The 17725-nt window shown below is 52.7% G+C and overlaps 2 protein-coding genes across 3 annotated transcripts in view; both read left to right on the top strand.

Moving 5' to 3' along the window:
• Positions 1–17725, top strand: part of LOC122541298 (class I histocompatibility antigen, F10 alpha chain-like) — a 189950-nt gene that overhangs the window by 96339 nt on the left and 75886 nt on the right. The window lies entirely within an intron of this gene.
• Positions 3044–17725, top strand: part of LOC122541307 (class I histocompatibility antigen, F10 alpha chain-like) — a 30165-nt gene continuing 15483 nt past the window's right edge. For both annotated transcript variants that reach the window (XM_087979550.1, XM_087979549.1), the window contains exons 1-2: positions 3044–3224; positions 5159–5419. In XM_087979550.1, the coding sequence (XP_087835676.1) occupies positions 3173–3224; positions 5159–5419 (313 nt within the window). In that variant the 5' untranslated portion in view covers positions 3044–3172. The remainder of the gene's footprint in view (positions 3225–5158; positions 5420–17725) is intronic.

Raw genomic sequence — 17725 nt, 5'->3', positions numbered from 1 at the left:
ACCAAACCCTCAATTTCTTTTGTCATTCAGCATTCCCTATACCTACCAGCCTTCCCTTTCACCCTGACAGGAATATACTTTCTCTGGATTCTCGTTATCTTATTTCTGAAGGCTTCCCATTTTCCAGCTGTCCCTTTACCTGCGAACATCTGCCTCCAATCAGCTTTTGAATGTTCTTGCCTAATACCATCAAAATTGGCCTTTCTCTAATTTAGAACTTCAACTTTTAGATCTGGTCTATCCTTTTCCATCACTATTTTAAATCTAAATAGAATTATGGTCGCTGGCCCAAAGTGCTCCCCCACTGACACCCCAGTCACCTGCCCAGCCTTATTTCCCAAGAGTAAGTCAAGTTTTGCACCTTCTCTAGTAGGTACATCCACATACTGAATCAGAAAATTGTCTTGTACACACTGAATAAAATCCTCTCCATCGAAACCCTTCACACTATGGCAGTCCCAGTCTATGTTTGGAAAGTTAAAATCCCCTACCATAACTACCCTATTATTCTTACAGATAGCTGAGATCTCCTTACAAGTTTGTTTCTCAATTTCTCTCTGACTCTTAGGGGGCCTATAATACAATCCCAAAAAGGTTATCATCCCTTTCTTATTTCTCAATTCCACCCAAATAACATCCCTGGATAACATTTCCGGGAATATTCTTCCTCAGCACAGCTGTAATGCTATCCTTTATCAAAAATGCCACTCCCCCTCCTCTCTTGCCTCCCTTTCTATCCTTCCTGTAGCATTTATATTCTGGAACATTAAGCTGCCAGTCCTGCCCATCCCGGAGCCATGTTTCTGTAATTACTATGATATCCCAGTCCCATGTTCCTAATCATGCCCTGAGTTCAACAGCCTTCCCTGTTCGGCCCCTTGCATTGAAATAAATGCAGTTTAATTTATTAGTCCTACCTTGTCTTTGTCGGCCCTGACTGTTTGACTCGCTTCTGTTCTCAGCTGTACCAGACTCAGATTGATCTCTTTCCTCACTATCTCTCTGGGTCCCACCACCCCCCTCCCCCAATCGTACTTGTTTAAATCCTCTTGAGCAGCTCCAGCAAATTTCCCTGCCAGTATATTAGTCCTTTTCCAATTCAGGTGCAATCTGTCCTTCTTGTACAGGTCACTTCTACCCCAAAAGAGATTCCAATGATCCAAAAATGTGAATCCGTCTCCCATACACCAGCTCCTCAGCCATGCATTCATCTGCTGTATCCTCCTATTCCTGCCCTCACTACCTCGTAGCACTGGGAGTATTCCAGATATAACTACTCTCGAGGACCTCCTTTTTAAATTTCTGCCTAATTCTCTGTAATCTCCCTTCAGAATTGCAACCATTTCCCTTCCTATGTCATTGATTCCAATGTGGACAATGATCTCTTGCTGGACCCCTGTCCCCCATGAGAACATTCTGCACCCTCTCTGAGACATCCTTAATCCTGGCACCAGGGAAACAACACACCATTCTGATTTTTCGCTGCTGGCCACAGAAAAGTCTGCCTGTACCTTGGACTACAGAATCCCCTAACACAATTGATCTCTTGGAAGCCGACGTACCCCTCGTTGCATTAGAGCCAGTCTCAATACCAGAAACTTGGCTGTTCGTGCTACGTTCCCCTGAGAATCAGCACCCCCTACATTTTCCAACAGCATACCTGTTTGAAATGGATATATCCACAAAATACTCCTGCACTAGGTGCCTACCTCTCTTACCCTTCCTGGAGTTAGCCTATCTATGTGATTGTATCTGAGACGTTCCCTCCTTCCTATAACTGCCATCCATCACATACTGTTGCTGTTCCAAATTCCTTATTGCTTCTAACTATCTCTCCAAATGATCCATTTGATCTGATAAGATTCGCAGCCAACAGCATTTATGGCAGATATACTCCGCCATAAACTCTCTTTATACTCCCACATCTGACAAGAAGTACTTATCACTCTATTAAAGGCCATTTTTGCTCCTTCACAATCTACAGACACAGAAAATAACACCGACTTATTCCTCTACAAACACTGCCCGGGTTAAATTAATAGTTATGGCTTATATTTTAAGATTAATCAAGAGACATATCTCCAAAAACATATAATCAAGAAAGAACCCACTCTACTCATTACTGCAGATTCTCTGTCAGCCACACTTAAAACAACGATTAACTTATCTGATTCTGTGCTGTAAACTTCGCTCAACAGTTCCTCCAAGATTAATTGTGAATCTCACTGTTTGATCATTTTCCCAGATGCACTTTGATGTCCAGCAATACACAAATTCAAACATCAAAGGCAGTAACACAGACACAGGGAGAATATGCAGGCTCCACACAGACAGTCGCCCGAGGCTGGGATTGAACTCAGGTCCCTGGCACTATGAGGCAGCTGTGCTCGCCACTGAGCCACCCACATCAACATCAGCCCACACTGGGGGCTGTACCTTCAGTTAGCTGGGCTCTCACCAACTCCCTCCCTACACCTTTCCATCTGTCTCTCATCAGCTCGTTCTGAAAAAGGGTCATTGGACTCATAACCTAAACATTGTTTTCTCTCCAAAGATGCTGCCAGACCTGCGAGTTTCTCCAGCAATTTCACCTTTTGTTGATCCCACTCTCGTAACCTGCCCAAACATGTTGTTTCTCAGCCCATCAATCTTCCCAGTCCGCCCGATGGCAGTCTGTGAGAGAGGGGAACCCTTCACAGTGAGGACATCCTGCAGAAGGCAATGTCAGAGCACTGCAGCCTTTTCCCCGGGAGTAACCAGGGACCCTGTTCATCCTGTGGCTACCCCTCAGCAACACGGAGGGTGGAAAATGAGAAAATGTGGCTTGGTAGCATCCTCTGTTCGGTCAAATACTCCTTGAAGAGACAGGAGATGTTTAGCACTGCCTGAAGGGGACAGTATCGATGTGTGTAGTTGTTACTGACTGTAACCTGACTGAGAGACATCTTCCCAGAAACTGGTGACGAGTGACTGCTTATCTCTTTAATTGGATGTCCCTCTGAGACTAACCAGATCTCTGCTTCTGCAATCAGGAAATGATCGAGGAGCAACATGAAATGCTGCTTCGAGAAAGTTGTCTTTGATAAATTCCGGGTTATTAACAGCTGTTGAGCTATTTCTCCTCGGAGGAATCAAGTCCCTGTTTAGGAAACAGGGTCACTATATTCCCAGAATGTTGCTGATCCTCCTCTCCATCTCCCTGTGTTTTTCCCGGGTCTCTCTCGGTAAGTACAGAATTCAGCTTTCCATTCTCTCTCTCTCTCTCTGTGTCTGGGGTGAATGTGAATCTCTTGGTGGGAGTTTGAAATGGGAGATGTTTGATCAGCCGCCTGTTACACAGCCAGCCTGATCTTTCAGACCACCAGGAGGCTGGAAGAACACAGCAAGCCAGGCAGCATCAGGAGGGACACAAGTGGACGTTTCCGGTGTAATCTCTCTTCAGGAATGGAGATAGAGATGGGGGGAGCTGCAGGTACAGGAGGGAGGGTTATGGGTGGGGAGAGGGGCAGAATGGTGAGGTGAATACAGGTGGTGGGTATGACCTGGTTGGTCGATGGGAGGGATGAATCTGGTTCGTAACTGGAAGGAAGGCTGAGGTTGTTGAGTCCTCCTTGGCTGTGGGCTGCCCCAATGGAAGTGTCGTTCCTCCAGTTTGTGGTCTGATTCACTGTGGCAATGGAGGGGGCCAAGGGTAGACATGTTGGAGAGGGAGTGGGAGGGGGAACTGAAATGGGCAGTGACTGGGAGGTCAGTTCAGCCTTTACAGGCCTGGCTGAGATGCTCCACCACCAAGAATATCTTCCCCTCCCCACCCCTCTCTGTCTTCCGTAAGGACCATTCCCTCTGTCACTCCTTGGTTTGTGCAACTTCTCTCCCCACCAACTCCCTAACCTCACCGCCCCATACCTTCCCCTGCAACCGTACAAGATGCAAAACCTGCCAGTACACTACTTCTCTCACCTCCATCCAGTCCTTCGGCGTGAGACAGAGATTCACCTACCTCTCCTCCAACCGAGTTTACTGTAAGGAGTGCTCCTGATGTGATCTTCTATACATTGGCAAGACCAAACGTAAACTAACAGCACAATTCACCGAGCATCTCAGCTGGGCCCATATGGACCAGCCTGACCTCCAGGTCATTGCCCATTTCAATTCCCCTTCCCACTCCCTGTCCGACATGTGCATCCAGAGGGAAAAATGGTGGCCTGGAGTTCTGATGCTGTGAGGTACGAGGCCAAGAAAGAGAAGAGGAGGAAAGAAAGGCTAAAGGTGAGAAAAAGGAAAATGAACAGATGAAGCTCTGGCTGAGGTATCCTACTCTGCCGCCATCTTGTTTAGAATGTTGTGGATGTAGTGCCAATCAAGCAGCTGCTTTGGATGGGGTTATGGGCCAGACCAAATCCCCCCAAAATATTTTAAGAAGGTATCCTAGACCCCAGCCTTTTCTTATTTTAAATGGAAATATAACATGTTGTGTTCCAGATGAAACTTGATTGATCAATCTACTCAATGTTAAGCAAAAGGCTTTGGTTAAAATACGACAAAAGAAAGATGAATTTAGGGTAATAACTCTATTGGAAAACTTCACAGAATAAGAGATACAGTAACTATTACTAATTAACTGTTCCAGTGTAGTAGCATCCCATACATACACCCCTTGGCAAAAAGGCAAAGGAAGCAGCCCGAGGAAGTGGTGGAGGCTGGTTCAATTACAGCATTTAAAAGGCGTTTGGATGGGTATACGAATAGGAAGAGTTTAGAGGGATATGGACCAAGTGCTGACAAATGGGACGAAATTAGGTCAGAATATATTGTCGGCATGGAAGAGTTGAATCGAAGGGTCTGTTTGTGTGTTGATACTCTCTCTGACTCTATGACTCTATGACTCTCCTCCTGCTTCCCTACATTCTTCTCACCCCAAGATCTACTCACGACCTATCTCTATCTCTGTCTGTATTCCCCCTTCCCAAACTCTCTTTCACCTTCTCCCCAATCTGTCGCTCTCTCTACCCCCTTTCCCATTTTGTCTCTCCCCAATCTCTCTCTCTCCCCGCCCAAGTCTCTCTTACCCCTCCCCAGTCTCTCGCTCTCTCTGGTCTCTCTTTGAATGCTGATGTTTTTGATTGGTAACCAGATCCTGAAATTGTTTGCGTTACAGGCACAAACTCACGCAGTACAATTTTCACAATAGTCTCTGGAATTCAAGATTATCCTGAGGTCACTGCAACTAAGACAGTCAACGGAGTCCAAATCACATTTTTTGACACTAATATCAGGCGCAGCATCCCCAGGCAGCAGTTCATGGCAGAGTCATTCAATAAGAACTTTTGGGATTCGGAAACAGTTCTGACGAACGCACATATAAAAATGGTCAAGGACAAAATGAAAACAATCATGGAAAGGACGAACCAGACGTCAGGTAGGTTCAGGCCTCTAAAACCTCACTGTCGAGGGCTCACATTATGTACCACTCAGTCCATCCCGCAACACTAACCCCTGGGTCACTCCACTCAGTCCATCCCCCAGCACTGACCCCTGGGTCACTCCACTCAGTCCATCCCCCAGCACTGACCCCTGGGTCACTCCACTCAGTCCATCCCCCAGCACTAACCCCTGGGTCACTCCATTCACTCCATCCTCCAGCACTGATCACTGGGTCACTCCACTCAGTCCATCCCCCAGCACTGACCCCTGGGTCACTCCATTCACTCCATCCTCCAGCACTGACCCCTGGGTCACTCCACACAGTCCATCCCCCAACACTGACCCCTGGGTCACTCCACTCAGTCCATTCACCAGCACTGACCCCTGGGTCACTCCATTCACTCCATCCTCCAGCGCTGACCCCTGGGTCTCTCCACTCAGCCCATTCCCCAGTAATAACCTCAGGGTCACTCCACTCAGTCCATCACACAGCACTGACCCCTGGGCCAATCCACTCAGTCTATCCCCCAGCACTGACCCCTGGGTCAATCCACTCAGTCTATCCCCCAGCAGTGACCCCGGGTCATTCCATTCAGTCCATCTCCCAGCACTGACCCCTGGGTCACACCACTCAGACCACACCCAGCACGGACCCCTGGGTCACTCCACTCTGTCCATCTCCTCACTGACCCCTGGGTCACTCCACTCAGACCATTCCCACCAGTGACCCCAGGGTCACTCCACTGAGTCCATCCCTAACAACTAACCTCTGGGTCACTCCACTCAGTACATATCCCAGCACTGACCCCTGGGTCACTCCACTCAATTCATATCCCAGCACTGACCCCTGGGTCACTCCACTCAGTCCATCCCCCAGCACTGACCCCTGGGTCACTCCACCCAGTCCATCCCCAAGCACTGACCCCTGGGTCACTCCACTCAGTCCATCCCCCAGCACTGACCCCTGGGTCACTCCACCCAGTCCATCCCCCAGCACTGACCCCTGGGTCACTCCACGCAGTCCATCTCCCAGCACTGACCCCTGGATCATTCCATTCAGTCCATCCCCCAGCACAGACCACTGGGTCACTCCACCATGTCCATCTCCCAGCACTGACCCCTGGTTCAGTCCACACTGTCCATCCACTCGCACTGACCCCTGCGTCACTCCACTCAATCCATCTCCGAACATGACCCCTGGGTCACTCCACTCAGTCAATCCCCCAGCACAGACCCCTGGGTCACTCCACACTGTCCATCCCCTCGCACTGATCCCTGCGTCACTCCACTCAGTCCAACTCTGAGCACTGCCCCCTGGGTCACTCCACTCAGTCCATTCCCCAGCACTGACCCCTGGGTCACTCCACACTGTCCATCCCCTCGCACTGACCCCTGCGTCACTCCACTCAGTCCATCTCCGAGCACTGCCCCCTGGGTCACTCCACACTGTTGATCCCCCAGCACTGACCCCTGGGTCACTCCACTCAGTCCATTCCCCTGCACTGACACCTGGGTCACTCCACTCAGTCCAACTCCCAGCACTGACCCCTGGGTCACTCCACTCTGTCGATCACTGACCCCTGTGTCACTCCACTCAGTCCATCCCACAGCACTGACCCCTGGGTCCCTCCACTCAGTCCATCTGACAGCACTGACCTCTGGGTCCCACCACTCAGTCTATCTCCCAGCACTGATCCCTGGGTCACTCCACTCAGTCCATCACTGACCCCTGGGTCACTCCACTCAGTCCATCCCCCAGCACTGACCCCTGTGTCACTCCACTCAGTCCATCTCCGAGCATGACCCCTGGGTCACTCCACTCAGGCAATCCCCCAGCACAGACCACTGGGTCACTCCACTCAGTCCATCTCCCAGCACTGACCCCTGGTTCAGTTCACTCAGTTCATCTCCCAGCACTGACCCCTGGGTCACTCCACTCAGTCCATCCCCCAACACTGACCTCTGGCTCACTCCTCTCAGTCCATCCTCCAGCACTGACCCCAGGGTCACTCCAACTCAGTCCATCCCCCAGCACTGACCCCTGGGTCACCGCAATCAGTCCATCTCCCAGCACTGACCCCTGGGTCACTCCACTCAGTCCATCTGACAGTACTGACCCCTGGATCACTCCACTCAGTCCATTCCCCAGCACTGACCCCCTGGGTCACTCCACTCAGTCCATTCCTCAGCACTGACCCCTGGGTCACTCCACACTGTCCATCCCCTCGCACTGATCCCTGCGTCACTCCACTCAGTCCATCTCCCAGCACTGACCCCTGGGTCACTCCACTCAGTCCATCTCCAAGCACTGCCCCCTGGGTCACTCCACACTGTTGATCCCCCAGCACTGACCCCTGGGTCACTCCACTCAGTCCATTCCCCTGCACTGACACCAGGGTCACTCCACTCAATCCAACTCCCAGCACTGGCCCCTGGGTCACTCCACTCAGTCCATCACTGACCCCTGTGTCACTCCACTCAGTCCATCCCCCAGCACTGACCCCTGGGTCAAGCCACCCAGTCCATCTCACAGCACTGACCCGTGGGTCCCTCCACTCAGTCCAGCTCCCAGCACTGACCCCTGGGTCACTCCATTTAGTCCAGCTCACAGCACTGACCCCTGGGTCACTCCACTCAGTCCACCACTGACCCCTGGGTGACTGCACTCAGTCCATCTCCCAGTGCTGACCATTGGTCACTCCTCTCTGTCCATCTCCCAGCACTGACCCCTAGGTCACTCCACACTGTTGATCCCCCAGCACTGACCCCTGGGTCACTCCAGTCAGTCCATTCCCCTGCACTGATCCCTGGGTCACTCCACTCAGTCCATCCCCCAGCACTGACCCCTGTGTCACTCCACTCAGTCCATCTCCGAGCATGACCCCTGGGTCACTCCACTCAGTCAATCCCCCAGCACTGACCCCTGGGTCACTCCACACTGTCCATCCCCTCGCACTGATCCCTGCGTCACTCCACTCAGTCCATCTCCCAGCACTGACCCCTGGGTCACTCCACACTGTTGATCCCCCAGCACTGACCCCTGGGTCACTCCAGTCAGTCCATTCCCCTGCACTGACCCCTGGGTCACTCCACTCAGTCCATTCCCCAGCACTGACCCGTGGGTCCCTCCACTCAGTCCATCTCCCAGCACTGACGCCTGGGTCACTCCACTCAGTCCACCACAGACCCCTGGGTGACTGCACTCAGTCCATCTCCCAGCACTGACCCCTAGGTCACTCCACTCAGTCCATCCCGAAACACTGACCACTGAGTCACTCCACTCAGTCCATGTCCCAGCTCTGACCCCTGGGTCAGTCCACTCATTCCTTCGCCCAGCACCACCGCCTGGGTCACCCCACTCAGTCCATCCACCAGCACTGACCACTGGGTCACTCCATTCAGTCCATTCTCCAGCACTGACCCCTGGGTCACTCCACTCAGTCCATCTCCCAGAACTGACCCCGGGTCACTCCACTCAGTCTATTTCCCAGCACTGACCCCTGGGTCAATCCACTCAGTCCATCCCCCAGCACTGACCCCTGGGGCTCTCCACTCAGTCCATTTCACAGCACTGACCTCTGGGTCACTCCACTCAGTCCATTCCCCAGCATTGACCCCTGGGTCACTCCTCACTGTCCATCCCATCGCACTGATCCCTGCGTCACTCCACTCAGTCCATCTCCCAGCACTGACCCCTGGGTCACTCCACTCAGTCCATCTCCGAGCACTGCCCCCTGGGTCACTCCACACTGTTGATCCCCCAGCACTGACCCCTGGGTCACTCCACACAGTTCAACTGCAAGCAGTCACCCCTGGGTCACTCCACTCAGTCCATCACTGACCCCTGTGTCACTCCACTCAGTCCATCCCCCAGCACTGACCCCTGCGTCACACCACTCAGTCCATCACTGACCCCTGTGTCACTCCACTCAGTCCATCCCCCAGCACTGACCACTGGGTCAATCCACCCAGTCCATCTCACACCACTGAGCCGTGGGTCCCTCCACTCAGTCCAGCTCCCAGCACTGACCCCTGTGTCACTCCACTCAGTCCATCTCCGAGCATAACTCCTGGCTCACTCCACTCAGTCAATCCCCCAGCACTGACCCCTGGGTCACTCCACACTGTCCATCCCCTCGCACTGATCCCTGCGTCACTCCACTCAGTCCATCTCCCAGCACTGACCCCTGGGTCACTCCACACTGTTGATCACCCAGCACTGACCCCTGGGTCACTCCACTCAGTCCATTCCCCTGCACTGACCCCTGGGTCACTCCACTCTGTCCATCCCCTCGCACTGATCCCTGCGTCACTCCATTCAGTCCATTCTCCAGCACTGACCCCTGTGTGACACCACTCAGTCCATCTCCGAGCATGGCCCCTGGGTCACTCCACTCAGTCAATCCCCCAGCACAGACCACTGGGTCACTCCACCATGTCCATCTCCCAGCACTGACCCCTGGTTCAGTTCACTCAGTTCATCTCCCAGCACTGACCCCTGGGTCACTCCACTCAGTCCATCCCCCAACACTGACCTCTGGGTCACTCCTCTCAGTCCATCCTCCAGCACTGACCCCTGGGTCACTCCACTCAGTCCATCCCCCAGCACTGACCCCTGGGTCACCCCACTCAGTCCATCTCCCAGCACTGACCCCTGGGTCACTCCACTCAGTCCGTCTGCCAGTACTGACCCCTGGATCACTCCACTCAGTCCATCCCCCAGCACTGACCCCCTGGGTCACTCCACTCAGTCCATTCCCCTGCACTGACCACTGGGTCACTCCACACTGTCCATCCCATCGCACTGATCCCTGCGTCACTCCACTCAGTCCATCTCCCAGCACTGACCCCTGGGTCACTCCACTCAGTCCATCTCCGATCACTGCCCCCTGGGTAACTCCACACTGTTGATCCCCCAGTACTGACCCCTGGGTCACTCCACTCAGTCCAACTCCCAGCACTGACCCCTGGGTCACTCCACTCAGTCCATCACTGACCCCTGTGTCACTCCATTCAGTCCATCCCACAGCACTGACCCCTGGGTCAATCCACCCAGTCCATCTCACAGCACGGACCCGTGGGTCCCTCCACTCAGTCCAGCTCCCAGCACTGACCCCTGAGTCACTCCACTCAGTCCACCACTGACCCCTGGGTGACTGCACTCAGTCCATCTCCCAGCACTGACCATTGGTCACTCCTCTCTGTCCATCTCCCAGCACTGACCCCTAGGTCACTCCACTCAGTCCATCCCGCAACACTGACCACTGAGTCACTGCACTCAGTCCATGTCCCAGCTCTGACCCCTGGGTCAGTCCACCCATTCCTTCCCCCAGCACCACAGCCTGGGTCACCCCATTCAGTCCACCACCAGCACTGACCCCTGGGTCACTCCACTCAGTCTATCTCCCAGCACTGATCCCTGGGTCACTCCACTCAGTCCATCCCCCAGCACTGACCCCTGTGTCACTCCACTCAGTCCATCTCCGAGCATGACCCCTGGGTCACTCCACTCAGTCAATCCCCCAGCACTGACCCCTGGGTCACTCCACACTGTCCATCCCCTCGCACTGATCCCTGCGTAACTCCACTCAGTCCATCTCCCAGCACTGACCCCTGGGTCACTCCACACTGTTGATCCCCCAGCACTGACCCCTGGGTCACTCTACTCAGTCCATTCCCCTGCACTAACACCTGGGTCACTCCACTCAGTCCATCCTCCAGCACTGACCCCTGGGTCACTCCACTCTGTCCATCCCCCAGCACTGACCCCTGGGTCACCCCACTCAGTCCATCTCCTAGCACTGACCCCTGGATCACTCCACTCAGTCCATCCCCCAGCACCGACCGCCTGGGTCACTCCACTCAGTCCATTCCCCAGCACTGACCCCTGGGTCACTCCACACTGTCCATCCTCTCGCACTGATCCCTGCGTCACTCCACTCAGTTCATCTCCGAGCACTGCCCCTGGTCACTCCACACTGTTGATCCCCCAGCACTGACCCCTGGGTCACTCCACTCAGTCCATTCCCCTGCACTGACACCTGGGTCACTCCACCATGTCCATCTCCCAGCACTGACCCCTGGTTCAGTTCACTCAGTTCATCTCGCAGCACTGACCCCTGGGTCACTCCACTCAGTCCATCTCACAGCACTGACCCGTGGGTCCCTCCACTCAGTCCAGCTCCCAGCACTGACCCCTGGGTCACTCCACTCAGTCCACCACTGACCCCTGGGTGACTGCACTCAGTCCACCTCCCAGCACTGACCATTGGTCACTCCTCTCTGTCCATCTCCCAGCACTGACCCCTAGGTCACTCCACTCAGTCCATCCCGCAACACTGACCACTGAGTCACTCCACTCAGTCCATGTCCCAGCTCTGACCCCAGGGTCAGTCCACCCATTCATTCCCCCAGCGCCACAGCCTAGGTCACCCCATTCAGTCCATCCACCAGCACTGACCCCTGGGTCACTCCACTCAGTCCATCTCACAGCACTGACCTCTGGGTCCCTCCACTCAGTCTGTCTCCCAGCACTGATCCCTGGGTCACTCCACTCAGTCCATCCCCCAGCACTGACCCCTGTGTCACTCCACTCAGTCCATCTCCGAGCATGACCCCTGGGTCACTCCACTCAGTCAATCCCCCAGCACTGACCCCTGGGTCACTCCACACTGTCCATCCCCTCGCACTGATCCCTGCGTAACTCCACTCAGTCCATCTCCCAGCACTGACCCCTGGGTCACTCCACACTGTTGATCCCCCAGCACTGACCCCTGGGTCACTCGATTCAGTCCATTCCCCTGCACTGACACCTGGGTCACTCCACTCAGTCCATCCTCCAGCACTGACCCCTGGGTCACTCCACTCTGTCCATCCCCCAGCACTGACCCCTGGGTCACCCCACTCAGTCCATCTCCCAGCACTGACCCCTGGATCACTCCACTCAGTCCATCCCCCAGCACTGACCGCCTGGGTCACTCCACTCTGTTCATTCCCCAGCACTGACCCCTGGGTCACTCCACACTGTCCATCCTCTCGCACTGATCCCTGCGTCACTCCACTCAGTTCATCTCCGAGCACTGCCCCCTGGGTCACTCCACACTGTTGATCCCCCAGCACTGACCCCTGGGTCACTCCACTCAGTCCATTCCCCTGCACTGACACCTGGGTCACTCCACCATGTCCATCTCCCAGCACTGACCCCTGGTTCAGTTCACTCAGTTCATCTCCCAGCACTGACCCCTGGGTCACTCCACTCAGTCCATCCCCCAGCACTGACCCCTGGGTCACTCCTCTCAGTCCATCCTCCAGCACTGACCCCTGGGTCACTCCACTCAGTCCATCCCCCAGCACTGACCCCTGGGTCACCCCACTCAGTCCATCTCCCAGCACTGACCCCTGGGTCACTCCACTCAGTCCGTCTGCCAGTACTGACCCCTGGATCACTCCACTCAGTCCATCCCCCAGCACTGACCCCCTGGGTCACTCCACTCAGTCCATTCCCTGCACTGACCCCTGGGTCACTCCACACTGTCCATCCCATCGCACTGATCTCTGCGTCACTCCACTCAGTCCATCTCCCAGCACTGACCCCTGGGTCACTCCACTCAGTCCATCTCCGATCACTGCCCCCTGGGTAACTCCACACTGTTAATCCCCCAGCACTGACCCCTGGGTCACTCCACTCAGTCCATCACTGACCCCTGTGTCACTCCACTCAGTCCATCCCCCAGCACTGACCCCTGGGTCAATCCACCCAGTCCATCTCACAGCACTGACCCGTGGGTCCCTCCACTCAGTCCAGCTCCCAGCACTGACCCCTGGGTCACTCCACTCAGTCCACCACTGACCCCTGGGTGACTGCACTCAGTCCATCTCCCAGCACTGACCATTGGTCACTCCTCTCTGTCCATCTCCCAGCACTGACCCCTAGGTCACTCCACTCAGACCATCCCGCAACACTGACCACTGAGTCACTCCACTCAGTCCATGTCCCATCTCTGACCCCTGGGTCAGTCCACCCATTCCTTCCCCCAGCACCACAGCCTGGGTCACCCCACTCAGTCCATCCACCAGCACTGACCCCGGGTCACTCCACTCAGTCTATCTACCAGCACTGACCGCTGGGTCACTCCACTCAGTCCATCCCCCAGCACTGACCCCTGTGTCACTCCACTCTGTCCATCTCACAGCACTGACCCCTGGGTCCCTCCAGTCAGTCCATCTCCCAGCACTGATCCCTGGGTCACTCCACTCAGTCCATCACTGACCACTGGGTCACTGCACTCAGTCCATCTCCCAGCACTGATCCCTGGGTCACTCCACTCAGTCCATCCCCCAACACTGACCACTAGGTCACTCCACTAGTCCTTGCCCCAGCTCTGACCCCTGGGTCAGTCCACTCAGTCCATCCCCAACACTGACCCCTGTGTCACTCCACTCAGTCCATCCCTGAGTCACTCTACTCAGTCCATCTCCCAGCACTGACCCCTGGGTCACTCCACTCAGTCTATCCCCCAGCACTGACCCCTGGATCCCTCCACTCAGTCCAACCCCCAGCACTGACCCCTGGATCTCTCCACTCAGTCCATCCCCCAGCACTGACTCCTTTGTTGAAGAGTCTAATAATCACCTTAAATTGATACTTAGCCCCTTTCTCCTCTGATTAGACTATCACTTTAATCTCCCTTTTCTCTCTGAGACTCGTTCCCCTTTCCTTCTGACCAGATTGTGATGCTAATCCCTCAGTTCTGTCTGATATTAAATCCCTTGCCCCTTTGACCAGGCTGTGAATTTAATTTCCCATTTGGATCAGATACCAGGTCGCCTTTATCTTCTGTTCAGATTGTGATTCTGATCCTTCATTTCTATTTGATACTTGACCCCTTTCCCCTCTCATCACACTCTCCCTGTCACCCCATTTCTATTTGATACTCGAATCCCTTTGCCCTCTGATCACTCTGTGACATTAATGCCCCATTTGTACCTCCTATGAGATCCTCTTTCCCTCTGATCTACTTCTGACATCAATCTGTAATTTCTATCTAATACAGATCCCCTTCCATCTGATCAGACAGTGACTCCAATCCTCCATTTCTGAAGCTTGATCTCCTTTCCCCTCTGATCGGATTGTGACTTGAATCCACTTTTTCTATCTGATGTTGGATTCCCTTTCCTCTCTGATCAGACTGTGACTCTAATCCCCCATGTCAATCTGCTACTAGATTCCTTACTGAGGCAGTGTTCTAATGTTTCCCAACCTCTGGGAGAATAAATCTCTTGTCAACTCTGTCCTAATAGGGAGACCCTATTTGTTAACAATGCTCCCATCAGTTGTGACTTACTCATAGAAGAAAACATCCTATACTTATCCAGCTTCTCAAGACCAATCAGGATGTTAGGTACTTTAATTAAAGCACTCCTGACTCTTCCAACTGGATCAGAAGCTTGACCAGTCTATCCAAAAGAGAAGAGAACCCACTCCTTCCAGGTACCAGTCTCCTCTAAACTGCCTCCAACATCGAGTCCATAGAATCCCTACAGTGTGGACACAAGTTATTTGGCCCAACAGGACTACATCGACCCTCTAAAGACTATCCCACTCAGACCCATCCCCCTATCCTATCACCGTGTATTTCCCAAGGCATGGCTAGTCCACCTAATCTGCACAACTTTGGACGGTGGGGGGAAACTGGAGCACTCAGAGGAAAGCCACGCTGATACCGGGAGAATGTGTAAACTCCACGCAGACAGTTGCCCGAGGTTGGAATCTAACCCGGGTCCAGATGGTGCTATGAGGCAGCAGTGCTAACACTTGACCCACCATGCTGCCCTACAGCCTGGAAACAGAGACTTCAGTCCAACTTGTCCACACCAACAAGATATCCTAGATTGATCTCGTCCCATTTACCAGCATTTGGCCCATTATCTCTCCAAAATCTTCCTGCTCAGGTACTCACCCAGATGCATGTTAAATATTGTAATTGTACCAGCCTCCACCACCTCCTCCGGCAGCTCTGCGTGAACACGTTGCCCCTAAGGTTCCTTTTAAATGTTGCCCTCTCACCTTAAACCTCTGCCCTCTAGGTTTGGACTCCCCTACCTGGCAAAAAGACCTTGGCTATTCACATTACCCATGCCCCTTATAATTTTATAAATATTTATTAGGTCATCCCTTAGCCTCTGAATGCTCCGGGGAAAACCGTCCATCCCCATTAAGTCTCTCCCTGGAGCTTAAACCCTCCGACCCTGGCAACATTCTTGTAAATCTTTTCTGATCCCGTTCAAGTTTCCCAGCATCCTTCTGATAGGAAGGAGACCAGAACTGATGCACTATTCTCAAAGTGGCCTAACCAATGTCCTGTACAGTCACACATGACATCCCCCGAACTCCCATATTCAATGCACTGACCAGTGAAGGCACGCATGTCAAATGGTCTGCAGTACCCTGTCTCCCTGTGACTCCACTTTCAAGGAACTATGCATCTGCACCCCTCGGTCTCTTCATTTGGCAACACTCCCTAAGGCCCTACCTTCATTAACTACTGCCTTGGTTTGCCTTAGCAAAGTGCAACACTTCATATTTATCTAAATTAAACTCCATCTGCCACTCCTCGGCCCATTAGCCCATCTGATCACGGTACCATTGTAGTCTGAGTTAACCTTCTTCACTGCGCTCAGCACCATCTATTTTGGTGTTATCTGTAAAGTTACTAACCATACTTCCTGTATTCACATTCAAATCATTTATATCAGTGACGAAAAGCAGTGAATCCAACATCTATCCTTGTGGCACTCTGCTGGTCAAAGGCACCCAGTCTGAAAAGCAACTCTCCATCACCCCCACCCCCCATCTCCTACCTTCAAGCCAATTTTGTATCCAATTGGCTAGTTCCCCCTAGATTTCATGTTATCAAACTTTACTAACCAGTCTACCATGTGGAACCTTGTCAAACGTTTCGTAAAATCCATTTAGACAACGTCTACCAAACTGCCTTCATCAATCTTCTTTGTCACCTGATCAAAAAACTCAAGCAAGTTAGTGAGGTATGATTTCTCACACAAAAAGCCGTGGTTATTCACATCTTTCTCTAAATAAGGATATCTGAATTGCATACAGTTTTTGAAATGTAATCTCACCCATGCCCTGTATGATTGAAGCAGATCATTCCCATATTTATGTTCAGTTCCTTTTGCAATAAAGGCTAGCATTCCATTTGACTTCTTAATTACTTGCTGCACCTGCATACTAATCTTTTGTGCCTTATGCAAGAGAACTGATCTATTGGTTGTGGGATTACATATCTCTGTTGATCACTTGCTACTTATGCTGTTTGGTGTGCACGTTGTCCTGTTTGGTAGCTTCACCACATTGACACCTCATTTTCAGGTATGCCTAATACTGCTCCTTGCAAGCCCTCCTGCACTCTCCATTGAACCAGGGTTGATCTCCTGACTTGATGATGTGCCAGGCCATGGGTTTGCAGATTGTGTTGAAGTACAATTCGTTTGCTGTTGATGGACCACAGCACCTCAGACGTGAGCTGCCAAATCTGTCCATTTAGCATGGTGAGAGTGTCACACAACATGCTGGAGGTTATGTAGGCAGGACTTCATCTCCATAAAGACCATGTGGTGGTCACTCGTATCAATACTGACATGGACAGATGTATCTGCTGCTGGCAGATTGATGAGGAGGAGGTCAAGTATGTTCTTCCCTCATGTTGGTTTTCTCACCACCCAGTCTAGCAGCTATGTCGTTTAGGACCCAACCAGCTCAATCAGTAGTACTGCTACCGAGCCACTCTTGTTGGTGGACACTGAAATCTCCCACCCAGAATACATTCTGTGCCCTTGCCACCCTCAATGCTTCCTCCAAGTGTTGTTCAACATAGAGTCATAGAAATGTACAGCATGGAAACAGACCCTTCAGTCCAGCCCGTCCGTGCTAACATATCCATGCGCCTCATAATTTTGTAAACCTCTATAAGGTCATCCCTCGGCCTCCGATGCTCATGAGGGACTGCTGATTCATTAGCCAAGGGAGGATGGTCCACGGTAATCAGCAGGTGGTTTTCTTACCATATTTAACCTGAAGACATAAGACTTCATGGTGTCCAGAGCTGATGTTGGAGACTCCTTTTGCAACTCTCTCCCAACTATAAACCATCGTGCTGCTACCTCTGCTGGGTCTGTCCTGCCGTTGAGACAGGACATATCCACTGATGGCGATGGTGGTGTCTGGGACATTGTCAGTAAGTTATGATTCCATGAGGCTGTTGCTTGCTTAGTCTGTGAGACA

Source organism: Chiloscyllium plagiosum, unplaced genomic scaffold (assembly GCF_037043375.1).
Source record: "Chiloscyllium plagiosum isolate Xiang-an unplaced genomic scaffold, Cpla_swu_hap1 HiC_scaffold_35, whole genome shotgun sequence".
Classification (NCBI taxonomy): domain Eukaryota; kingdom Metazoa; phylum Chordata; class Chondrichthyes; order Orectolobiformes; family Hemiscylliidae; genus Chiloscyllium; species Chiloscyllium plagiosum.
The sequence above is the reverse complement of the archived record's forward strand: the minus strand, read 5'-3'. Positions and strand labels throughout refer to the sequence as shown.